The sequence below is a fragment of the Conger conger genome, chromosome 10 (assembly GCF_963514075.1).
Source record: "Conger conger chromosome 10, fConCon1.1, whole genome shotgun sequence".
In the NCBI taxonomy this organism is placed as follows: Eukaryota; Metazoa; Chordata; class Actinopteri; order Anguilliformes; family Congridae; genus Conger; species Conger conger.
In genome coordinates, this window is record NC_083769.1 from 25,926,858 (window position 1) to 25,952,442 (window position 25,585).

General features: G+C 49.9%; 1 protein-coding gene across 1 annotated transcript in view; it reads left to right on the forward strand.

The window, feature by feature from the left end:
- The window catches only part of plxna2 (plexin A2), a 170,666-nt gene that overhangs the window by 89,661 nt on the left and 55,420 nt on the right, over positions 1 to 25,585 (forward strand). Inside the window, exons 5-11 of the mRNA XM_061259087.1 lie at positions 3,284 to 3,407; positions 6,173 to 6,326; positions 10,561 to 10,657; positions 14,056 to 14,170; positions 15,656 to 15,856; positions 16,969 to 17,065; positions 18,747 to 18,943. Of these exons, the coding sequence (XP_061115071.1) occupies positions 3,284 to 3,407; positions 6,173 to 6,326; positions 10,561 to 10,657; positions 14,056 to 14,170; positions 15,656 to 15,856; positions 16,969 to 17,065; positions 18,747 to 18,943 (985 nt within the window). The remainder of the gene's footprint in view (positions 1 to 3,283; positions 3,408 to 6,172; positions 6,327 to 10,560; positions 10,658 to 14,055; positions 14,171 to 15,655; positions 15,857 to 16,968; positions 17,066 to 18,746; positions 18,944 to 25,585) is intronic.

Genomic DNA, 25,585 nt, shown 5'->3' on the forward strand with positions numbered 1-25,585 from the left:
TCGGGCATCAGGGAATGAGACGCTTACCAAAGACAGCCGGGCGTGTGGAACGCGTGTGATCTGCAGATACGTGCACACGTGTGTCATTCACGGTCCAGCCGAGACAGAGGAAGCCACACTAAACCTCTCACTGTGTAGGAGTCTCTGGCGGGAACGACAAGCAGTCAGCAGTAGGGAATGGTAAGCACCCCCCACTCCCACCAACTGGCCTTTTTATGGATAGAGACCCACTGCTAGAACCTTGGCCAGCTCATTGGCTGTGTTGTACTGTATCAGGGCCCCCAGGTACAATTGGGTACTGTTGTAACTGGCATCTTCAGCTACAGGGGGCCTGGCAGCCTATGAGAGGAACAGAAGGGTACGTCTGCACTTACCATCGTGTGTTGGCTTTTCTGAACGCTGTGATTACACCTCTCCTACCGAACCAAAAGTGCACGTTTGCATTTTTCCCCACGCTTGGCACTGCGCTTAAGCGATCTGTCAGGTCACTGTCACCGTGGGAGAAGAGTTCACAGCACCACAGAGGGGTGAAGTCTGTTCTTATATTCATTGTTTTTAAACAGAAGGTTGCAGAGAGGACAACTGTGTGTGCTGTTTATACTGTGGACAGATCCATGCTTTAATATATTACCCCACCAACCAACCTTGCGGAGTCAACATTCTTACCCCCTTCAGCACATTCGTACAAAGCATATTTTTCTGTTGAATAGATGGAATATTCAGAACACGCTAGAACATTCTGCCCACTGAATAAGTCCTGTATGAGTCATGAGTAGGGTCACCGTTTTTTCCAAAGCTCACCTGCATCTTTATCATCTCTCAGCAGAAGGTCAGTAGAGCCTTCTTAGATCGCACATGTTCCAACCACAGACATGGCAGTACCATATTTCTATCGTGTTGTATCGTTTTTAATGTGTCGGAAGTAGCCTACACACATATGTGCAGTTATATCATTCGCGCACAAAGAAACTATAAATAGAAGGCTATTCATAATAATGAAAAGTTCTGCAGCGGGGGTAGGGAAAGCTTAATAAAAAATGAAAGAGATTAAAACAGATGAACTAAAATGGAAGGTTTAAATTGTTATTCAATTTAATCATGGTCAGGTCTTTTAACAGTATCCTTAAGTATCCGGTTGGGAGAACAGTTTTTGTGAAATCTTGGGATTGAGTCCAGAGAGTGTTTTGTGGTTAGTGTGAGTGGTGCCCCTGTAGCCCTACACACACACACGCTGCCTGAGATGAGCCAGCGCTGCAGTATCGGAAGAGACGTCCATCTCCAGCCCCGCTAATGTAGAATGGAAACCGAAGTACTGGGAATGGAACTACATGGCAAAATACCAAGTGCCCCATCTCATTTCCCATGGCTCAGGTGGGAGCTTTTTTGTTTATAGGTCTGAACTTTCTTCTCTTATTGCGTTCCTCAGAAGCACTGTGTAGCACGACTTTCTGCCTGGGCAGTGCCTTTCTAACAACTCCCACGAGTTTGTCAACTTTTTGGGAAGTGCTGGGTGAAATGGCCCACGTCAGTAGCGCGAGGTACGCATGGCGGGGTAAATGGACTCGTTTGGCATCGCGCCTTCGAGCGTTTCCCCGGGCTCTTCCGACACGGCACTCGCGTCGTCTGAGACGAATGCAGTAACGCCGCTGAAATCCTCCTGGATGTCCAGCAGCCGTTTCTCTGTGTCGTCCGCAGCTGGACTGTAACGTACAGCAGAAGCTATGCCGTATCAGAGTGAGGGCTTCGCTGGGTGACAGTCCGTCTACCTCCCCCCCCCCGTCCCCACACCCTCTGACACCAAGTTTGCCAGTCAGTTCCCCCAAGTGATTTAAGGCTATGCCTCTGCGAGGACTACTTTCCAATGTAATTGATTTCCGTGGCAGAATAAATAAAATGTCCAAAACGTAATTGTCTGTGCCGTCTGTTGACTTGCCTGTGACCACAGCTACGCTGTCAGCTGTCTCGAGCAATTCTTTTACATTCTTTCTGTGCGTCAGCAGTCCACTGCACATACTGCTGTCTAAGCTGCTTTGCAGGAGGGACTGTCCACCACTGATGGAGAAATGCTCGTAATTTTGGGTTGTCCAGTTTTTCCTCTCAGAAACGCACCAGTCATATTGTGAAGGACACATATCTGCTGCTCAAAGCTCTTTTGTTATGTGCTGACAGATGAGTCCCTCTTGCTGTTGGCCTCCAAATAGTCGATGTGTGTTTATGTGTGTGTGTGTGTATGGATTGAAGTTGCAAGCTGTGCAGAATACTGGGATCTGTGCGCAGTGTACCAGGTGCTGCTGCGCTCTGTTGCTCAAATACTTTTTTTGTTTGTCCGTGTTTACTGTAATTCCTCTTCATGTCTCCATGTTAGGAAAACAAACTTCTTTTCTGAGGATCACAGTTAACAGCTAATTGTATAATCAGGTTATCGTGCTAATCCCGTGTCTGTGGGGACCAGGATATCAGTTGTAAAGCAGGTTTAAATGATATCCCTCTGGGTCATGTACTTTATAAATAATGGCAATCTTAGTCGCAAGGGAGGAGCCTCAACCAGAAGCTCTCCCTGTAACAAAACCAGTTTGGCCCAGTCCAGCATAGTAAGTTCAGTAAATTACTTCAAATTAACTCCATTAATTGAAAGAAGCATCAAAGAGCTGGAGCTTACAGTATATTCTTGGCTTGAATTTCACTTGACTGAATTAAAATGGAATTGATCCCAACCCTGAATCCATCAGTGCTGAGTGGGATGGAGTGTGCCAGTTTAAAGGCCTGAGGAGTGCTGGGCACCGTTATTAATGTTAATGACCGGGGAGAAGTACACGGGCTGTAACATGATGCTTCTCTGCAGTTGACATTGACCCCCTGCTGACAAACACAAAGGTCCGGATGTCGGTGATGGTAACTGACCAGGTGCTGTGGTGACATCTGTGATTAAGAATTTTCTCTTCTCCTCTCCTCTCCTCCCCTCTCCTCTCCTCTCCTTTCCTCTCATTTCTTCTCTCCACCTCAACCCTCTTCCCCTTTCCTCGCCTCTCCTCCCCTCTCCCCTCTCCTCTCCTCTTGATCTCCCCGCTCCTCCTCTCTTCTCTCCACCTCTCCTCTCCTCTCCTCCCCTCTCTTCTCTCCACCTCTCTTCTCCTCCCCTCTCTTCTCTCTACCTCTCCTCTCCCCTCCTCTCTTCTCTCCACCTCTCCTCCTCTCTCTCCTCTCCTCCCCTCTCTTCTCTCCACCTCTCCTCCTTTCTCTCCACCTCTCCTCCTCTCTCTCCTCCCTTCCCCTCTCGGTCCAGGTGTTCTCGGAAGGACCGCTGCGAGCGGGCGGATGAGCCCTTCCGCTTTGCGGCCACGCTGAGCCAGTGCGTGAAGGTGACAGTGTACCCCGACAGCATCGCCGTGTCAGAGCCCAGCGTGCCGGTGAGTCCGGACACGGCCAGACCAGAGCCGCACGTCGCCTCCACTTCACTTCACTCCGTCCGTTCAAGAAGTGACATTGCATTACCGCCGTAATGAGACTGAAATCACATTAATTTATTCGAAGAATCCCCATTGAATATTTATGGACATGTTTCAGTGCATGCGTTGAGCCTGAATCCCTTTCCTGATTTGATTGGAATTGAAATGGAATTGGCCTTAACCATGACACCTGTATTACTGCTGTAGCGCCCCGCCCCGTATACATCTCAACATGTCCGTCGCCCCACCCTCACCTGAGAATAAACATAGTGTTCACACTGTTCCCTTATTGTACACACACACACACACACACACACACATGCACGCACTTGGTCTGTCAGAATTAATTTCACAATTAAAACATTATTTGAATGAAAAAAAGACTTCAAAATCAACTGGAAAAATGAGAGATAGTGAGGCGTCTATTACCCAGACTTTTTTGCATGCTGAGCATGTCCCTCACCTTTCTTGTGAAATCTTATTGCCGTGATAAATTTCTACCTCGGTAGTAGCTCTTCCTTTACAAACGAGCCAACCGGAACCAAACCGTGAATGAGAAGATTATCTCTCCTTAACGTACAAGAAGTGAAACGTTTGGAAAGTGTTCATTGTTCAACTCCTGAGAGACACAGTAGTGTGCAGAATTTGCTAAATGGAGCTTAGATGTCTCAACCACTAACTGCAAATTGTCCATCCAGCAGAGTTGGCAGAGATAACACTTCGGAGGTACCTCATCCACATGTATATTTCAGATTGCAGATCTATCCTGGTAAACATACTGGTTGCATACTGGTTGCATACTGGTTGATGCCAATGGTATTTTAGCTTTTGTGAATAAAGTATTATAGCACTAACAGACACACACACACACACACATACACACACACAAAGTGACTGTTGAAGCAAGCCCGTTCCCCACACAGTCAAATTCGCAGGCCAGCACTAGTAACAGCAGTTTCCCTCTCGCTCGGTCCATCTCTGTCCTCAGCCCTCGTACGCAGCGGTGTGTGTTTGTCCCTCCTCCCCGTTAGTGTCTCCTGTGTGCTGGCCGCAGGTCCCGCCACCCTCACGTTTCCCAGCAGGCAGCCGGGGGAAACAATTACCGCAGTGCCGGGCTGAGCTCACGTGGATTGGTCCCATTAGCTTTCTCAACCTCCCGCTAATGAAAACACTGTACCCTCCTATGCCTCCCACCTCAGCTGTGTCTCTGCGGCCCGTCTGGCCTCGCCTGGCTGCTGTGTGGATGAATGCGTATGCGTTGTGCGTGCGCGGTTGTTGCTGTGGATGTGCATGAATGTGTCTGCGTGTGTGTGTGTGTGTGTGTGTGTGTGCATCAGTGTCTGCATGCCTGTGTGTGTGTGTGTGTGTGTGTGCATCAGTGTCTGCATGCCTGTGTGTGTGTGCATCCGTGTGTGTGCGTGCGTGTGTGCGTGCGTGTGTGTGTGTGTGCGTGTGTGTGTGTGTGTGTATCATGTTTCCGTCTGCGTGTGTGTGGGTGTACGTGTTTCTCTGTTTGTTTTTCTGAGTGTGTTTATATGTGTGGGTGCTCTCTCCTCTCCCTGTGTCTGACACACTGCGGAGTCCCCAGACAGATGCCGTGTCTGTGTGTCTGTTGGCTTCTCCCTGCTTGGCTTTAGGCAGTAAAATTGGTGTATTGCCCTTCATGTCACAGCACGGTGCCTACAAGACCCACTCCTGTGCTCCCTATCAGACTTTCCCGCTCTGTGAGATGAGGTGCAGTCAGGTCTGCCCTTGATATAGGAAGCCTTCAATGGATGGAAAACCAGACGGCTCTCTCTCTCTCTCTCTCTGTCTCTCTCTCTTTCTCTCTCGCTTTCGAGCAAAATGAAATGATTTTTCTGTAGAACAGAGGAACATGACAACAACAGGGTCACTTCTACCCATCATATCGCACAATAGCAGAAAGCTATCACCATGACAACAAAGCTTTGCGCTCGGGCACAGGAGAGCATCAGAAGCAGGGAAAACAATCAGATTACCTTTATTGAAAATGCTCGCTGTAATTAGCCCAGGCTGTGCAGATTTGTTACAAAAACAAAATACGCGGAGCTGTTAAATGGCCAGCTTCAAATATAATGAGAGCTAAAAGTTCATCCACTATAGCGTAAGGGATGATAGTTTGCTGCAGAGAGACTAGGCAGCTATGTACCTTAGTGTGTGTGTGTGTGTGCGTGTGTTTGCTTGTGTGGGTGTGTGTGAGTGCAGCTGTGTGCCTGTGCATGTGGTGTATGTGCAGCTGCGTGTGTTTGTGTATTTGCACTCATATGTATGTGTCTGCACACGTGTTTGCCTGTGCAGCTGTGTACTGTAATTATGTGTGTGTGAGGATGTGTATGTATGAAAGTACAATACAGTATATGGAGGAACAGCCGCTAAATGCGCATTCCCATGTCATGGAGCCCTGGGGTGCTCGGGAGAACCAGATAAAACAAAAGGAAACTTCAAACAAAGAGCGAAAATTGTGCCTAATAGAGCAAGCCTCCGTAATGACACAATGATAATTACTTGCCCGTCTTCACTTGGCTGGAGTGCAGATCACGCACAGCTGACCAGAGCGTAGAGAGAGTGTTTGTTTATAGGAGGCGCAATGTGCCATGTGTGTGTGCATATGCATGTGTGTGCGTGCATGTGAGTGTGTGTTTGTGTGCGTATGTGGACGGTTCCGTGTTTCGTGCTCGTCTGATGTGCGTGTCCTGTTCCCTCAGCTCCTGGTGAAGGTGAGCGATGTCCCCGACCTGTCCACCGGAATCACCTGCTCCTTCGGGAACCTGACAGAGGTGGAGGGCAAGGTCAGCGGGAACCAGATCTTGTGCATCTCTCCAGCCGCCAAAGATGTCCCGGTCATCCCAACCGACCAAGGTGAGACGCCCGGAAGGTTCTGTGGAAGACTCAGTATTACATTATTGAACTATTCAATTTTCAGGGTGGATATTTTGGCAATATAACATGTAACTAAGCACCACAGTTAAATGTCCATCCTCATGTCCAGCCTACAATGATCTCGTGCTTTACTGTGTCAGTGATGCCAGTAATTCCTTCATCATGCCAGGCAAATAAGGGGCATATCACAAACCCAGAATATCTCTTAGGCCTGTAGTTAAACAGTGTCTGTGAAATTGCTCTGATAAGTGTTACAGGAGACATGCAGTACACCGTACACTTACTAAACAGTGCAAGTGACTGGGCCCCGTTTCTCAGTCAGGCTTGTATCATCAGCGAGCTGAAAGAGTTAACCCTGGAAATAAAAGTGTGGATAGCACTCAGGCACAAGTCCCAGGTGTCCTCGGCACGAAAAATCTGGCCGTCGCCACAGGCCTGCGCCATTTTCCCCAAAAACCTGGGGCTCTCTGGGGCTCTCTGGGGCGCTCTCCAGAAGGGCCGCTTGTTTGTTCCCGGCCGTTTTGTTTCGCGCGGCACCGGGCCGCTCTCCCGCGGCTGGGAGAGCACTCGGGGGTATTTATAGAAGCGCAGGACCCCTGTGCCGCTGTTTTTCTCAGCTGTTTGCCCGGTTTGTTTTCATTCCATTTCTGTTTTTTATTTTCTCTCCCTGACCGCCGCTCGCGCTCGGTCCCGCGGTCCCGCGGCTAGGCTAACGAGCGCGGAGAGGTGCCGGCTGGGCCAGGAGGTCCGGGCATGCGCCGGGCCGGGCAGACTCTTGTTAGCCGTAATTGGCCACTCGGCTGGTCTGGACAGACCGGCTGCATTAGCTGCACACATTACTGCCCTCCCGGGCACTAATGGCTGATGGCGAGGCCAGTGTTTTTGGACAGGGGTGAGAAGGTGTGTGTGGGTGTCTCGGTCTGTGTGCATGTGTGTGTGTATGTGTGGCTGTGTGTCGGGCGGTGGGGGTGAACATAAACAAATAGCTTCATCAGAGATGTGGACCTGCAAAGGTGGCTTGAGCCTGTTTTGAACAGCGTGCATGGATCAATGGTCAGGGGGTGGTCTGGAAAATTCCTGCTTCAAGCTGCAGTTGGCTTAATGTTCTACACACTGTAGTGAATGGCCTACTCTAGGTCCATTAGAAAGCCTTGTTTTCCAGGGAATTTTATTGCTGAGTGGTGAAAGAGCAGCGTTCATATCCCAGCTGGCCCATTGCTGGTTTACCCTAGAGCAAGGTAAACCTGTAATTCAACTGTGTTTATGGGTCACACTTAAAGCAGGATGAAAATCTTCAAGCAAATAAGCAGTGTTCTGGGTGCTACAGTGCTTGCATTTTAGGAGTTAAAAAACAGGAGCACTGAAAATTAATGTGTGCTGGCAGGAAGAATTATTTTGGAGCACATCTACAGTGCTAATTGGGATGTATTCGGTGCTCTAAAATTTTTCAGTTTTTCAGCGTAGAGACCTGGTGTTATAAGAACCTATTTAAAATCACAGCTTTCTCAACAAAAACGATCTCACTGAATCGATTTACTCGAGCATAGATTAAACCAGAGGATTTGAGCAAGAACAATGTGTGTGTATATATGTGTGTGCGCGTGGGCGAGTGTGTGTGTGTGTGCGTGCGTGCGTGTGTGTGTGTGTGTGTGTATGTGTTTGCGTGCGTGTCTGTGTGTGTGTGTGTGTGTATGTGTGTGTTGCAGACTCAGGGGTTTGTTGGCCATATCCAGTCCTGTGTGTGTTTGCTGCACTGTGTGTTAGCTGCTCTGTGTGTTAGCGGCTCAGTGTGTTAGCTGCTCTGTGTGTTAGCACCTCTGTTTGTTAGCGGCTCTGTGTGTTAGCGGCTCAGTGTGTTAGCGGCTCTGTGTGTTAGCAGCTCTGCGTGTTAGCGGCTCTGTGTGTTAGTGGCTCTGTGTGTTAGCGGCTCCGTGTGTTAGCAGCTCTGTGTGTTAGCGGCTCTGCGTGTTAGTGGCTCTGTGTGTTAGCAGCTCTGCGTGTTAGCTGCTCTGTGTGTTAGCGGCTCAGTAATCCCCCTGCTCTCCAGAGTAAATGGCAGGAGTGTGTACCCAGGCAGCCGTGCTGGGGAAGGGGATAGAGCGGCCGCTCGTCATTAGAGCCTCCCAGCTGCTGGACCTGAGCGCTAAATGTCAGCTGATCCCCAGGGCTCCCTCCCCTCCTCACAGATGGGCGAGCGAGCGAGGACTCCAAATCAGGGCCGCCTCCAATCTGCATGGGAGAATAGATTAATCAATCTGCAGAAATCAAATCAACCTCCTGTAGGAGAAACCGGGGCCCTGCCTCCCCTTGTGAGAGCTCGAGTGAGTGGGTTTGGCTCCAGTGCCAGAGTGGAGAGCACTTCAAAGGCAGACAGACAGGTGCAGACAGACATACAGACACACAGACATATAGACCGACATACAGACACAGAGGCACACACGGACATGCAGACAGACAGACAAGCGAAGTCCACTCACCACCTGTAACGTGACACATCTCTCCACCAAAGCTGATGCCTGTAATTGCCCCCATTAAACCAAATCGGTGAGAGGGGGGAAAAAAACCAACAGCTCCCTAAAAACAGAACAGAATTTGACTCACTCGCAGAGAGAACATTATCAAGAGGCGGCCATCCAAGGCTCCGACGCACGGTACGAACCGATTTCCATATCTACAGTACACACAGACGGTTGGGTTTTTTGTGTGGAGAGGGTGAAATGCAGTTAGCCTTGCGTTACCTGAAAAAGCACGTTTCCTGCGTCTGTTTAAAATGCGTCTGGCTGTGTCTGGAGGCGGGGAGAATGAATTAGCCCTCATTATTCATGTTGCAGATGCCATTATGCAGGGTGATTCACTGTACACGGCTGGCATTTTACACTCATAGACAGCAGGATGTTTACTAAACTGATTCAGGGCTGCTGCCTACTGTTGCAGTGCCCCTCAGTGATTCAAACTAAAAAAAAAACTCTGCTCTTTGCGTGACTGTTGAAAATGCAGAGATTTAAATATGTTTTATTACACTGTTTACTCGCTTATCTGACGCTTGTACCACAGTGGTGTGGGCAGATTTACTCGATGCTATGCGTAACTCATAAATACACAGTTTACTGTTAACTGACTGATGCTCCCCTCCACTGTGGGCGACGCACACATTTCAGTAATGAATGTGTCTTCTAGGCTGATTCCAGTTTGGATCCTGGTCCTGGTTTGATACCTGGTTCTGGTTTTGGCCCTAATCCTAGTTTGAAACCGGGCTCTGGTTTGAAACCTAGTTCTGGTTTGGAACCCGGTTCTGCTTTGAAGGCTGGTTCTGGTTTAAAAACTAGTTCTGTTTTTAAACCTAGTTCTGGTTTGAAAATTGGTTCTGTTTTGAAACCTATTTCTGGTTTGGAACCTGGTTCTGGTTTGGGCCCTGGTCCCGGTCTGGTTTGGGCCAGCTCCGGGCCCCGCTCGGACAGCTTGGCCCTCAGCGGGCTGGTGGGGGCCTGCAAGAGCCTCCATCAGCCAGGGCTGGAGCTCCAGACCCTCTCCCCTGGGCTGCACTGGCTCCACTGCTGGCACCAGCCACCATCCGGCCTCTCCTGGAGACGGAAAGGGAGAGAGAGGGAGGGAGTGAGAGGTGGGTGGGGAGGGAGGAGAGCGAGAGAGAGAGAGAGAGAGGGTGAGAGAGGATGATGAAGAGGGAAAGGGAGACGGGGGGGAGAGGGAGAGAGAGGCACTTAAGGGGAAGAAAGCTGGACAGAGAGAGAAAGCAAACAAGAGTAGGGGGAGAAAAAGAGCGAGGGGTGAATTATTAATTGCTGTATGTTCGACCTTATTATTCATAGTACTATTATTTGTAGTGTTTTTAGGAATTAATTCATGAAGTTGTTGTAGCTAAGATGATTAGGGAGAAAAGAGTAATCACCTTTTTGTGCTGTTATTTTAATCCCATTAGAACCTGAGCTTGTGTTTGTGGCTCTTTTAGCAGATAGAATAGAACAGCCAGATAGAACAGCCATTTTAAGCAGAATAATGGGCTTGGGTGGGAGAGAGAGTGAGAAGAGAGACAGAGAGGACAGGTTGCCATCTGTGCACTGAAAAGAACCTGTCTGCTCAAGTGCACACCTGGCCGTCAACACGAACTGCAGCTGCTGTCTGCCCCATTAAAAACAGCGGCTTTGCCATTTTGCCATGCTAATGCTAACGCTAACTCCGTTCTCCCTCCCTCCAGACTGGTTCGGTGTGGAGCTACGGCTGAACTCCAAGGAGACGGGCCAGATGCTGACCAGCACAGAGGTCAAGTTCTACAACTGCAGCGTGCACCAGCTGTGAGTGTCCCCCCCTCCCCTAGAGCCCCCCCCCCCCCCCATCATCACTCCAAAATCTGATTGGAGCAGGCCACACGCGCACACAAACGTTTAACCTCTGACCCCGGGGCTCCAGCTGAGAGCCTCCCTGTGGACGCTGAGTGTCGAAAAGCCCAAATAGAGGCAGAATTAATTACAAAATGTCCTTCGCAAACAAGCAGGCCGGCGCAGGCCCACAGCCTAACCTGCCTGCAGCCAGCCGTATAGTAATTACACTGGGAACTCTATCCTCACCACCCACTTTCCACTCGCCCTTAATTACTGCTCGTACAAATTAAATGTTGGTACTCGTGCGGAAGTGTGTGTGTGTGTGTGTGTGTGTGTGTGTGTGCGTGGACCAACCCGAAGTAAGAAACGGTGAAATGGCTCTGTGTACTCCACCAATTTCCTTTTTGCACTTGTATAAACACGTTAATTTAAAGTTTTCAGCAGCATTTTTCTCATTATTTCTGGGTGTTAGCGTGGTGTCGGGGGCACAGTCTGGTTTGGTTTTGTACCTCCAAAGCTGTCGGGTGTTTCTGGCTGCCTCCGGCTCGGGTTAGCGCGGAGCAGCTCAGCCATTCCCGAGCAGGGCTCAGCTCTCGCAGGTGAGAGCCGGGAGCTTTGATGAGCCGGACGAGCGTTTCCTCTGCGGCTGGCCTGAAGGAGACCCCGGTGTTGGTGGATTTATTGTGCCTTCCGCTCACGCCGCCCGGGCTGGAACAACAGTTTATACCCTCCTCAGCGAGCCGGCGGCCTTCTGATTGAGTGATCCTTGACGAAACTCTGCGGAGGAGAGCGTCTAGCACACTGTTGTTTTTTTGGACATCTCCCTGTGGCCTGGTGCCGTTACCACGGAGCTGTTGATACAGATGCGCTGTGACACACTCTCTCCGTTTGTGACGGGTGGTGGGGTGCCGTCTGCATGTCGCACTCGCTTTCTCTCCCTCTGTCTTTCTTTCCCTCTGTCTCTCTCTCCCTCTCTTGCTGTCTTTCTCTCCCTCTGTCTCGCTTTCCCTCTCTTGCTGTCTTTCTCTCCCTCTGTCTCTCTTTCCCTCTCTTGCTGTCTTTCTCCCCCTGTCTCTCTCTCCCTCGCTTGCTGTCTTTCTCTCCCTCTGTCTCGCTTTCCTTCTCTTGCTGTCTTTCTCTCCCTCTGTCTCTCTTTCCCTCTCTTGCTATCTTTCTCTCCCTCTGTCTCTCTCCCTCTCTTGCTGTCTTTCTCTCCCTCTGTCTCTCTTTCCTTCTCTTGCTGTCTTTCTCTCCCTCTGTCTCTTTCCATCTCTTGCTGTCTTTCTCTCCCTGTCTCTGTCTCCCTCTCTTGCTGTCTTTCTCTCCCTCTGTCTCTCTTTCCCTCTCTTGCTGTCTTTCTCTCCCTCTGTCTCTCTCTCCCTCTCTCAAATCTCTCTTTATCAAATGTCTCTCCCCCCTCCCTCTCTGCACACGCACACCCTGCACATAAGCAGCCCTGCCACCAGACCCCGGCCCCCCCGCTCTCCTGCAGGCCTTGTTCAGCGGCCTGTCCTTCCTCATTAGCCGTGCGGTGTTCCCACACCTGAGAAGGGATTACAGCGCGAGGCCTCTCCCCGGGCGCCTCCCTTTCCAACTGCCAGCGCCCTGACATCTCATTCGCCGCTCTTTGACTTTTGGCTAAGCGTTTGGCAGCTCTGCCCTCCCCACCTCCCCCCCCCCACGGCCCAGAATCCCTCACCTCTCCGCTTATGACACCGCGAGGCTCGTCTGAGCGCCAATTAAGAGCTCCGGAGTCTATTAAAATAATCAGGGCGCGTAGCCGCGACTCAGTCAGGTGGAGTGGAGGCGGGGAACAGGGAGCCATTCCTTTAAGACGTCTCGGTTGCTTTCGCTGCTGTGATGAATATTTCACTGTAAACGCTCATGCATAATTCAGCCACCCGTAAAAGCGAGAGGAGGCGCAATTTCCTCCCGCCGCGACTCCCTTAAGGAGCGCGTTTCTGTACCTGCCGCGGTTTCCGCGGCGCAGTCGTGCCAAGCTGGATTTTGGGGGCGTTCGGGGCGATGGGTACGGGGAAGGCTTGTATGTCCATGAAACCGTCCGCATCGTCCATTAAGAGCGGCGTTCGGTGTAGCTGCGTCAGTGCGAGCTAATCGCCGTTTCCCCTCCGTGACCTTCCCCCTCCTGCTCCCGAACCCACTGACACTGCGTCACGGAACGCTGTGAGTCATCGTGCGCCGAACGCTAACGGCTAGCTGCTCGCTCTCTCTGACTTCCTCATTTCCAGATAACACAGAATGGGCTCTTATTTTATGCCGTTGGAGAGCTGGAGAGAGGGGAAAGAGGGCGTCTCGAGCACCCGACATTCAGAGTTTTGACGCAGGGCACTCGTCTCACAGCCTGCTCTCCCCCTGTGTCTATGCTACATGCAGACAATTGTTTCCATACCTTTTCCAGGCTCTGTCCAGCCCCCTGACAGGAACTGACTAACACTAACCGCAGGGGAGCCGTGTGAGAACCTCTCGTTCTGCACCAGCACTTATTTTCCCAGCAGACAACAGTTTCCAGGATGACATGCAATATTTACTGTTGGAGTCCTTGTCTGTAAAGCATTTAAACTACCTGCTTTCATTTTAATGGCACATTTAAAAGAGACATACTATTACAAAAGGCTACCCACAGCACAGCAGTAGCACTACTGCTTCTACAACTACAACTATAATTAGAACTAACGTAAGCTCACTGTGTTCCGAACAGTGTGATTTTCATGACGAATAAATGAGAAGTAGGTTTTTTTTTATTTGTGTGTGAGTGTGTGTGTGTGTGTGTGTGCGCGCGTTTGTGTGTGTTTTCATGAAAACTTGGTCCGAGTCTTGTACGCGATCAGTTTCAACATACAGTGACAAGGTAACGGTGCTCCTCTGTGACAGTGTGGTGAGGAAGCTGTTGCTAACGATTGACTCCAAACTATTTTAACAACTCAGTTCATATTGCACCTTTCATTCATATCAGTAACATAAACGCTTAGTAACATGATACAAGTGAACACGAAATAAACTGGGGATATGCCATTCAAAAACAATTAACCCCGTAAAATACATGTAAGTTAATTACAGTTAAACGGTAAAGAGGATGAAAGGGAATTCACGCAAAACCAAGCTGAATGAAAGGCCTTCTTTAAATGCCTTCTTTAAAAGCTTCATGACAGACGATTTGTAGAATGCCTCACATAAATAAATCTTGATATGATTAAAAATGTATTATGTATTCAGTTGTTGTTTAAAATCTGGAACCAAGTAGTGCCTGAGGGCCTGGATTGGAACATGTGTTTTGTGCACTGCTGGGCTCTTCTGCACACATGACGCTGCAGAGTCTGAGTGTCTGTCTGTCTGTCTGTCTCTCCTCCCAGGTGCCTGTCCTGTGTGAACAGTGCCTTCCGCTGCCACTGGTGCAAATACCGCAACCTGTGCACACACGACCCCACCAGCTGCTCCTTCCAGGAGGGCCGCGTGAATGCCTCAGAGGTACGGAGCTTCCCTGCGCCGTGCAAACTGTATCTCTGCCTGCCTTCTGCAGTGCCCTTACTGTCTGCCTGCAACACCGACTACTCATGAGAATCAGAGCTGGGGGCTGCCCTGCTCCTCATTTCACTTACTGATTGAATTTTGATGCCACTGAATCTGATTGGCATCTGCGAATTTAAGTGTGTGTGTGTGTGTGTACTGTGCAGTGTGTGTGTGTGTGTACTGTGTACTGTGTGTATGTGTGTGTGCACTGCGCAGTGTATGTGTGTGTGTGAGTTTGCTGTGCAGTGTGTGTGTGTACTGCACAGTGTGTGTGTTTGTGTGTGTGTGTCCTGCGCAGTGTGTGTGTGTGTGTGTACTGCGCAATGTGTGTGTGTGTGTGTGTGTATTGTGCAGTGTGTGTGTTTGTGTGTGTGTGTATTGTGCAGTGTGTGTGTTTTTGTGTGTGTGTGTACTGCACAGTGTGTGTGTTTGTGTGTGTGTGTCCTGCGCAGTGTGTGTGTGTGTGTACTGCGCAATGTGTGTGTGTGTGTGTGTGTATTGTGCAGTGTGTGTGTTTGTGTGTGTGTGTACTGCACAGTGTGTGTGTTTGTGTGTGTGTGTCCTGCGCAGTGTGTGTGTGTGTGTACTGCGCAATGTGTGTGTGTGTGTGTGTGTGTATTGTGCAGTGTGTGTGTTTGTGTGTGTGTGTACTGTGCTGTGTGTGTGTTTGTGTGTGTGTGTGTACTGTGCTGTGTGTGTGTTTGTGTGTGTGTTGTGCAGAGTCTGGGGCTCATTGATCAGCTGCAGTGCCTGAGAGGCGTGTGGAGATGAGGCTGTGGGTGGGTCAGCACTGCCCACTTCTCACTCCCAGTGCCCTGGAGAGAGAAAATTACACTCACACTATCACAGAATATTACACTCACACTATCACAGAGTATTACACTCACACTATCACAGAATATTACACTCACACTATCACAGAGTATTACACTCACACTATCACAGAATATTACACACACTATCAGAGTATTACACTCACACTATCACAGAGTATTACACTCACACTATCACAGAGTATTACACTCACACTATCACAGAGTATTACACTCACACTATTACAGAGTATTACACACACTATCACAGAGTATTACACTCACACTATCACAGAATATTACACTCACATCATTACACTCATTCTGCACTCACTTCTCTTCACCTTTCCTTCATGGGTCCAGCCCATCCAACATCTTCCCATTTACAACCAGAACCAGTTATGTTAAGCTTTGCAGCATCAGACACAACATGTATTTTCCTTGATGCTTCCTGGTGTAGTTCCTAAATGTTCTGCTCTGAGGAAGGTGTTGTAGATGCCAAAATGTCATCAGGTACTGCACTGTGTGTTCAAACTTTTATTTCTGGTCACTATTGGAGTCACTTAGGGAAGGGTACATTGTGTGTGCGCCCTCTGACTGTGTTTGACCTCTGACCCTGGCACGGCCGCAGGACTGCCCCCAGCTGGTGCGCTCGGAGGAGATCCTGATCCCGGCGGGCGAGGTGAAGCCCATCACGCTGAAGGCCCGGAACCTTCCCCAGCCGCAGTCAGGACAGCGCGGGTACGAGTGTGTGCTGCACATCCAGGGGGTCAACCACCGCGTCACCGCCCTGCGCTTCAACAGCTCCAGCGTGCAGTGCCAGAACAGCTCGGTACGTACAAACACACACACACAGTACACACACATGTGCACGCACACACACAAATATACACACACACTTACAGACGTACAGTACACACACACATGTACACGCACACACACTCATATACATGCACACATACACACATGCATACACACACATACACACACACCCCACACACATGCATACACACACACATACACACACACACCCAGACACACACACACACACACACACACACACACACAATCCGGCAACCTCCATTCCAAAGCTCAATATTAAAAAGAAACACTAATAGAACAGAATAAATATCGCCTGCATTCCCCAAACCACACACAGACATACACCAGCCCGTTCCCTCTGAATCCCCCGAGAACAACCAATTATAAAAATAGGGTAAATATCCACCTCTATTCCCTTACAAAAAACGTGTCCTCCTTCAGCTCCTCTCCAGCACCCTCCTCCCCTCCCCCATCTCTCCATCCCACTCTTCCCCTCCTCTTTGTCCCCGGGGACGCGGCGAGCGGAGAATACATTATCATCAGATCTGGATAAACAGCGGCCATTTCCCCGGCCTGCATCAGTATGCGGCGCGTGTCGGAGCGGGGTATCACTCACGCGCGGGCCGGGCCGGGCCCTGGCTCCAGCGCAGAGGGTAATTGGCGCAGAGGGTAATTGCTGTGGAGAGGGCAGCCGTGTGCCACCGCCAAGAGGTGCTCCAGACCGGAGCCCCACGCCACGCCGCTCTGCCCCGCCCCGCACGCCTGACTGACAGACCGCCACGCGGGGGAGGGATGCAGCCACCAGGGAGATAAGGAGGAGAGGCGTGAGGTCATTACCCAGCCAGCCAGCCTGTGACGCTGCGCTCGTGTTCTGGGGGTTTGGAAGGCTGGAGGGGGGGGGGAACATCGCCCACTTTGCATGTGCACCTGCTGACCTCTTCAGCTTGCCTAATGTCTCGATCACGTTAACCTGAGGGAAACCATGTGGGGTCAGCTTCCAGGTTCTGACCTTAGCTCTCTCTCTTTCTCTTTCTTGCTCACCCTCTCTCTCTATCTCACATCATCCCTGTCTCTCTGTCTGCCTCTATCTATCTTATCTCTCCCTCTCTTTCTCTCTCCCAGTACCTTTATGAGGGGATGAAGATCAGCGAGCTGCCAGTGGACTTCTCCGTCGTGTGGAACGGAAACTTCATCATCGATAACCCCGAGAACATTCAAGGTGCGGGTACCCCCCTCCTCTCCCTGCCTCTCTCTCCCATTCTGTGAGCGCGTGGAGAAAGAGACATTCGCAATCTGCTCAAAGCCTACTAGGAAGCGCGTCCCACCCAGGTCACCGCTTGTGTCCATCGATATCACGCTCTCGATAGACGGGCTCCGTTCTGGGGCAATCACGCTTTCCCCTCACACGCCCTTAAAAACACCATCTTCAAGCTATCTGTTTTCTCTGCTGGGGAGAGGAAACAGTAAATGTGCTTTTGATTTTACTGTGGCGGAATGAAAAGAGGGGAACAGACAGAATGAAGGATTGTTTTATTGATAAAGTAAAAGCTGCAAATTGTTTTCTGTCTGTAGGGGGGGGGGGGGGGGGGGGAGTGTGAGATATGGGTGTGGAAATCCCAGAGAAGGGCTGTTGTCAGCGATGCGGTCCGCTGTGTCGCTAGTGCCTCCATGTTAGGCTCCTGCTCGGGTCCAGTGTGTTAGAGAGCAGCGGAGACCCTCTCCTTCCTGAGAACCATGGCTGACTAAGGTTAATATCATGGCAGAATGGAGAAATCCATTAGAGGTCTGCCTTTATGTGGAAAGGGTAGAAGGATTCTGGGTTAAAAAGCATTTGTGGTCCTGTGTGTGGTCACTAGCTTTTATTCACTATTTTATTCACTAGCTTTTATTCACTTTTCCCCCTTAATTTTAATGCACTGCTTGGGGCAGTACATCCGTTTTCAATAAAGAAATACATTTTGTAAACTATTTCAGTCTCATATACATAGTTGTTACTCAGCCCCAGTGACAACAGTCACTTAATATGCACCTACTATGACCTACGATGATTTTGTAGCTTTATGTGCTGTAGGCACGGGCTCTGCTTGTTGCCTAATCCTCTATGTATGCACTTTTGCCCTGAATAAAAGGCTGTTAAATTCTGACATTTAAAATGTAGCAGGTAGTTGGGAGGGGCTGGTCCATCCCCACCTCCTATAGCCCTGCCCCTGTCCATTCCCACTCCCAGACCATAGCACAGCCCCAGAGCTGCTCTGTAACCGTGGAGAATATGATTGATAGGCACTGGCCTCTCCCAATGCTTTTACTCGCTGTCCCCTGCATGTTGTTCTTAAGTGACGAGGAACATTGGTGGAATGGTCTTTTTTCCGACATTCCGGAGCGACTTACACTGCTTCCATTCATCACAGCTTACACAGCTGTTTTTGAAGAAATCAGGTTAAAAGCCTCTTATTCAAGGGTACAGCGGCACTACTCTGCCTGTGAATCGAACCTATATCCTTGATGCATGTTCCGTTACGCTTAACCGTTATGCTACTCAGCCAAGCATTGTCATCGTAGAATGCTGTTCAGTTTTATCAATAAAGATAATAGTCTAATTGTGGAAGGTCTGTGGAATGTTGGTGGAATGCGGAATTATGAATGGGCAACAAAGCTGCCATTTTATTACCGGTAGTATTCTGAAAATGGACACGTATCCTCCGTAATTTCTCTCGTAGCTTAAATGATGAAGTGTCAGGGGACCTCACCGTTTTTTCATTGGGTAATTTTACTGTGACTTTTGTCTGTTTGGGTAACGTTCTCATGGTGGTGTTGTCACACAGCCAAATAGAAACCTCATGTTCATTAGTCTGCATTAGCTGTGCGGGCGTGACCAGGCTCCTCCCTCCTCCTTCCCACAGTGCACCTGTACAAGTGCGCGGCGCAGAGGGACAGCTGCGGGGTGTGTCTGAAGGCGGAGAGGAAGTTCCAGTGCGGCTGGTGCACGGGGGAGAGCCGCTGCACTCTCCGACACCACTGCCCTGCCCCGACCTACGCCAACCGCTGGCTGGACCTGTCCAGCAAGAACGTCAAGTGCACCAACCCCCGCATCACTGAGGTCAGTCTTCACTCCCTGTATCCAGCTCCACACAGAGGCAGAAAGTCCAGGGGTCAGAAAGTAGAATACAAAGTCCTGCCATGCGTTTCTTCCACCCCTGAACTCAGCCAAGTTCAAACTAGTACTACCTCCTGGCTGAGGAATTGTGCTAATTAGCAAATTCGGGTGGTTGGAGCAAAATACTGGGGAGGCCTTTTCCTTTCTGAGTGTGGGTATTCAACCTCTGTGTCCAGAGAGAATTGTTATGCCCTGCTTTCTCAAAATGGAGCTTACACCCACACTTCGGAGAATTCCGCAAAGAGCCAGCGCTCAGTGTAAGAGGAGTTATTTGAGGGGAAAAATACATAAAATTGAATATAGAAAATTGCAGTTTCCTGTATTTTTTGTACTTTTCTTCTTCCTAATAGCATATCGGACAGAAAATGCATCGGGTGAAGTGCTGGCAGGGTACTTTTTGCGAAAGAGTAAAAGCAGATATTTGTGTTGAAGTGTGTGACCCCTCTGCTGCTCAGATCGCAGTTTTTCTGCATCTTTCCAGTGAATGTGAATGAGGGAGTGGGTGTGTCCCAGGGGGCTGGCTGGGCGGATGCTGGAAGTAATAGCGCTGTTTGGGCCCGGGCTCTCTCTCCTTCTCTTTCTCTCCCTCCCTCCCTCCCTCACTCCCTCTCTCTCTCTCACTCTCACTCTCACTCTCACTTTCTCTCTTACTCTCCCTCTCCCTCTCTCTCCTTCTCTCTCTCTCCCTCCCTCACTCCCTCTCTCTTTCTCGCTCTCTCTCTCCCTCTCGCACTCTCACTTTCTCTTACTCTCCCTCTCTCTCCCTCTCGCTCTCCCTCTCTCTCCCTCTCTCTCTCTCTCTCTCTCTCTCTCTCTCCCTCCCTCTCTCTCGCTGGCTCTCTGTGCTGAATCAATATGCAGGGAGAGAGCAGCTGGTGTTTGTTTTCATGGCGGGAGAGCTAGTGTGGGTGTGTGTGTGTGTGTGTGTGTGTGCGGACGGGCCTTTCCTCCGTTCACCTCCAGTCACATCAGGAGGCCGGGGTGGTGTGGTGTGTGTGTGGGGGGGGGTCTGTCCCTACAAGAGCCTACCATGCCTTTCCATTACCACAGCCTGGAGCTTGGTGTCTGTCAGCTCAGTGTGTGTCACTGGGTGTGTATTTGCATGTGTATGTGTGTGTGTGTGTGTGTGTGTGTGTTTGAATGTGTGTGCGTGTGTGTGTGTCCCTGTATCTCTGTGTGTGTTTGCATGTGTGTGTGTGTGTGTGTATGTGTGTGTGTGTGTGTGCAGAAACAGTTACGATCTTAGTGATGACCTGCAGTAATGTTTACCTGTGGGAAATTAAGTAGTGGATAGCATTGTGATGGAGATTGGGCTGTATATGTTTGTGAGATGGTGTGTGCACAGATCGGTATTATGCTTCCAGTTTGTTTTCTGTTTGTACTCAATAGATTTGTATTCTGCATGTGGGTGAGTGTATGTGGCAGGTATGTGTGTATTTGTGTGTGTGTGCGCAAGCGCGCTTGTGAAATCATAGCTGTTTTCGACATGGACAGAATCTATGTAAACACTCCAGATTGTCAGCTCAAATCTCCATTAAACACAATTGTCGATGTCCCAACATCTGCTGCGTGGAGGGCAGCCCCCTCGCCCTTTCTTCGGGAGCTGGAGGCGACACCGCGCAGCGAAAAGACAGGAAGAAAAAGAGCAGCCCGCACTGCATCGAGTGCTCCCGAGCCACGCACTCCCTCTCCGAACCTCGCAGTCTTTTACTCCGCTCCGCTGTCACGGAGCTTGGCTATCGATGTTACTATTCATAACCCCTGCTAAGAGCAGACGTGGCTATCGATCGCAGCCGCGCTACGACCGGCCCCAGCCTCCGCCGTAAAGCAACGGCCTCCCTCGACAATAGCCACCCCGCGCCATCCCCGCTCTCCGCGGTTATTAGTTTCCCCTCGCTCCTCTCATTATATACGAAGGCCCCAGACACTGGTACTTTATTCTCCCTCGGCCTGGGTGCATCTTCGCTGAGGTGGCGGGAGTCAAGCTAAAACATTGTATTTAATTATGTTTGGTAATGGTCCGCTGCTCCGCGCTTAACCCCTCCGCCCCGGCTCCTGCAGACTGATTCCCCCGGCCCATCGCCCCACCCTGCCTCCCGCTCTGCCCCCGTGCACGCCAGCCAATTAAAAAGTGAAGTTAATGACTTCCCTAATTGATTTGCTACGTCGTAGACTAAACAGCCCAGACGCGCTAAGTGCTTGTCTCTCTCTCGTGCTCTTTTTCCCTCCCTCCATCTCGCTCTCCTTCACTTCCTGCCGTCAGTCTGTTTGCCTGTCGCTCTTCCTCCCCCTCTCTCCCTCTCCTCTCTTTCTCCTCCTCTCCTCCCTCTGTCTCTTTCTCCCTCCCTGACTCCTTTCTTCCCCCCCCTCCCTCTCTCTGCCTCTCGTCTCTCTCCGTCTCACTTTCGTTCCCCTCTTCTGTCTGTGGGCTAGACCGTCTCTCTCTCCCCGCGTGTCTACCCCGCTCTTTTCATTACCCTGTGGGTGTGTGCTCGTGTAGATTATTGTGGGTATAATTGTGTTAGAGCTGTGCTGCGTGAGAGATGGCAGCGTGTGGCTGTCGGCCTGCCTAAGCTCATGAGCCATCTCCTGGGACACATATCTCTCTCTCTGCCTTCCCTTTTCATTTGAGCTGATGTGTGTGATGCGGGCGGCAGGGCTCCCGCACTCAGAGCGCAGAAAGGAAGGAGCGGAGGAAAGAACCAATAATGGAGGGCAACTGAGCACGATGGAGACCGAGACAGAGGGAGAATGAGAGCAATAGAGGGGATGAGAGAAAGACGGATGGAATTAGTGAGAGACGGAGAGGGAGAGTGAGAGAGTGTAATGTAAAGGGGGAAGGTAGAGGGAGAATGAAGAATAGAGGGGAAGTTAAACTGAGAGAGAGGGAGGTAGAAGAGAGGCAAAAAGACAGCGAGAGGAGTAGAAAGAAGTGAAATCGCGAAGACCGGGAGAGATGAAGGAAGACGGAGATCGAGAGAGACGGGAGAACTAGTGGAAGGGATGGATGGAGAGAGAGATGGAGAAGTAAAAAAGGCAGGAGTAGAATGCTGTAGGGCTGCTGAGAGTTCATGACTGTTATATAACTGAGCTTGGCACACTCAGACTTTCTGCTGCTGTATCGATTTTCGGAGCGAGGAGCGAAAAACAATAGCGGGAGGGCAGCTGTGTGCGGAGCGCATGGGCCGTGCCAGATTGCTCCCCGGGGGCCCCCCCGGCGCCCCCCGCCTCGTAGCAGATTGGCCAGCAGATAGCGGGGTTATCGGTGCCGACCTCGTCTTCAGGAGGCTCATCACCAGTGCCAGGCTCTGTGAGGAGGTCAGGCCTGCTGGGGGCAGGAAACAGGAGGCAGTTAGCATAACTTCCGCTGCAAAAAACATTTAGGTTTCTTATGAGTACGTATTAATGCCTGACAATCAATTCAATGAAATGCCATTTGGCTTTTAGATACATATAAAGCACAGTCATATTAACCATTTCGGGGGCAACCTGTAGCCTATGGTTAAAGTACAGGACTGGGACCCGGAATGTTGGTGGTTGGCGGTGTAGCCAAGATAAGATCCGCACAGTTGTTGGGCCCCTGAGCAAGGCCCTTAACCCCGCATTGCTCAAGGGGGATTGTGTCCGCTGCTTTGTCCAATCAACTGTAAGTCGCTTTGAGAAATGTCAGCTGAATAACTGTACACTAATGATTGGACAGGGTAAGGTTGTGGTGTGTATTGATATTTCCTAAGGACATAAAATTCTTGTTTAGCTACTCAGCTATGAATAGAGCTATGAATGCCACGCGTGGCCCTGCGTGTTGTCAGCGTACACGGACACATGATCCCCCGACGCCTCGCTAGCACACACACACCGTTCCCGAGCTGCCAGACGGAATGTTCTATTTATCTAGCGCGTCTTCGCACCATAGCCCACAGTACTGACAGCCCCAGGCGTTCGTGGCTGAGGCGTCTTCGCTGCTAATAACATTAGCAGCAGATCTAGCTTCACGAAGGGGCACACTGAAACAAACGCGTTCAGGCGTTTAGCAGACGCCCTTCCGCAGAGCCGACTTGCCATTTTTTACTCTCGATCTACTTACGCAGCCGGCTGTTCGCCGAGGCAATTGGGATGAAACGCTTTCCGTGAGGAGGCGACGGCCCTGCCCCACCGGGGACTCAAACGTGCAACCTCTGAGTGCGAGCTCGCTCTTTCTCGCCGTGCCCCTGAGAGAGAAGCCTAATGATGTGTGTTTAGCTTCTTCTACAGAAGAGCTGCAATTACGCGCTGAGGTGAAAGCAGCTCGCTTCTTTAAAATGTAGACCGTCACACCTCCCCAGCAATCTGCTCGTGGAGTCTGGAAAACAGGAAACGAGATGAGGAATATTTTAATTGTTTTTCTTTCTTTTACCATGAGGGACGCTCGCCGCGTCTTCATGCGTGTGTTTATGGAAGAAAGCCCTTACTGAGAGGAATTTGAATTTCCCTCGTGGGCTGAAGTCAGTTTGTATGTGCTCTTTTTTTTTTTTTCCTTCCTTGTTATGCAAATTAACCAAAAAATAAATTATTTAGCCTGTCTCAGCCCTGTCACCATAAGCTGATTTGTGTACACATGAAGATGTGAATTAGTAGACGTGTTTACAAAGTGATGTATGCAATGAATGTTTAATAATTCTATTAAGAAGCATTTTCTTGCATGCCACAACCCCCCCCCCCCCCCCATCTTCCCCACTCCCCCTTCCCACAAAGTGGCATTAATATTAAAGACCCCTCCGCACAAGGAGCAGGAAATTGCATCAAAGGAAGCTGGGGACTGGATGGTGGCGCAGGGAGCGATGGTGGTGGCTTTGCCTCTTCTCTCCCACCGGCCCTGTGTGTGTCACCCGTGCATGTGCTGGTCTGTGCGTGTTCCCCCAAGTGCAGGGAGTCTCACTGATGTAACGGCCACGCACATGCGCACACACACAGACACACACACACGCACACACACACGCAGACACATACACATTCACAGACCCATACCACACACACACACACACGCACACACACAGATACACACACACACACCACACACACATCCACATCCACAGACACAAAGCACACACACACACACAGATACACAGATACACACACATACCTGACACCATTTCTTTCTTCTTTCTTTTGTTCTTTCCTTCCATACCTCTCTTGCTCACTTTCCCTCCTTCTTTCTTTCTTCAGTTTTGAGTTAAAAGAAAAGTTGGTAAAAGAGCATACTGAAAACATGCCCTTACAGAAATAGAATATCCTGAAATAACATATAGATATCACAACACTCCTAATCACATAGACATATTGTTACTTTCAAATATTTCAATATAAAAAAGCATCTAGCATCTTTTTAAGTGTCCACATACTTGCAATATATTGTGGCATATTTCATTGTGGTAAACGTGTGTCACTGTGGCAGTAAGGGAGTGGGGAGTATGGGGCTGTTTTAACCTCCGGTATACCCAGCCATTACGCTGCACCTTCCTTGTGAAATGTCTAAAATGGTGAATGGATAGACCTCTATAAAGACTCTATTCACACAGAGCTTTACTTGCTCCTCTCTCCATTAAAAGCTATTGCAGTGAATGTTACACTGACAGTTATAGCCACTTTTTGAGGGACTCGGGTTATCCCTCTTACCGCTTGGTTTATTATGTTTTTTTTGGGATGTGCACAAAAACAGCAGTAAAAGACACTTTGAGGAAACAAGCTGGGCCGTTTTCTGAGATGCTGGCGCCTCTGCTGGAGGAACATGAGCACTGCAGTTTGAGCATCCGTCTAAATAAGAGCCCTGCTGGAACCCTCGTGTGCAGTGAAGATTCACACAGAACCCGACAGAACCTCAGCAACCTCTCCCTTAGGCCTGCTAGCCTCTGTTTGTGACCAGTCCGGTCCATTAGTCATTTGAGTCTCTGCTGTGGCTCAGCACAGACTCAAACGTACAGGAGGAGTTTGCATTTTCGGTCACATGGTGGTTAGCACTGTTGCCTTGCAAGAAGGAGGTTTTTGGGGGTGTCTCTCCTGGCCAAATTCTGTCTGTGAGGAGTTTGCAGGTCCTCCCCAAGTTTTCTCTGGGTTATTTCGGACTCACTTTCAAAAGAGGTGGTAATCTCAATGCGACTGCCTGTGATAAACAGTGTGCAAAGTGTCATGTGGATTTGATAAAAGGGGTTTAATTGCAGGAAATGCAGAATGAAGTCAACAAGGGCTGTCTTTTTCCCAGGAAGGCTTTCTTCCGGTCATCCTGTGAGACACAACTTTGAAATAGCTGTCCTTCCCTCCTTCCACTCTTCTTTTAATTTGTGTTCCCCACATTTCATCGCAGACAGCTTTTAACACACACAATCCCGGACATCTGTCCCAGGCAGCAGAACGCTGGGCACTTCTCCCCCGCATCGCCCGCGTCCAACAATGACAGTGCAGCGCCAGAAAAGCCTCATTAAATTACAACTTACCTGGTTAACCGCCACTTTCACCTGACATCAATATAACTCAACTGACAGCTGGAAGCCCTGCTCCACTGCAACTCCCAAGGACTTGAATTAGAAACTTTATTGGAGCTGATTAAATTGA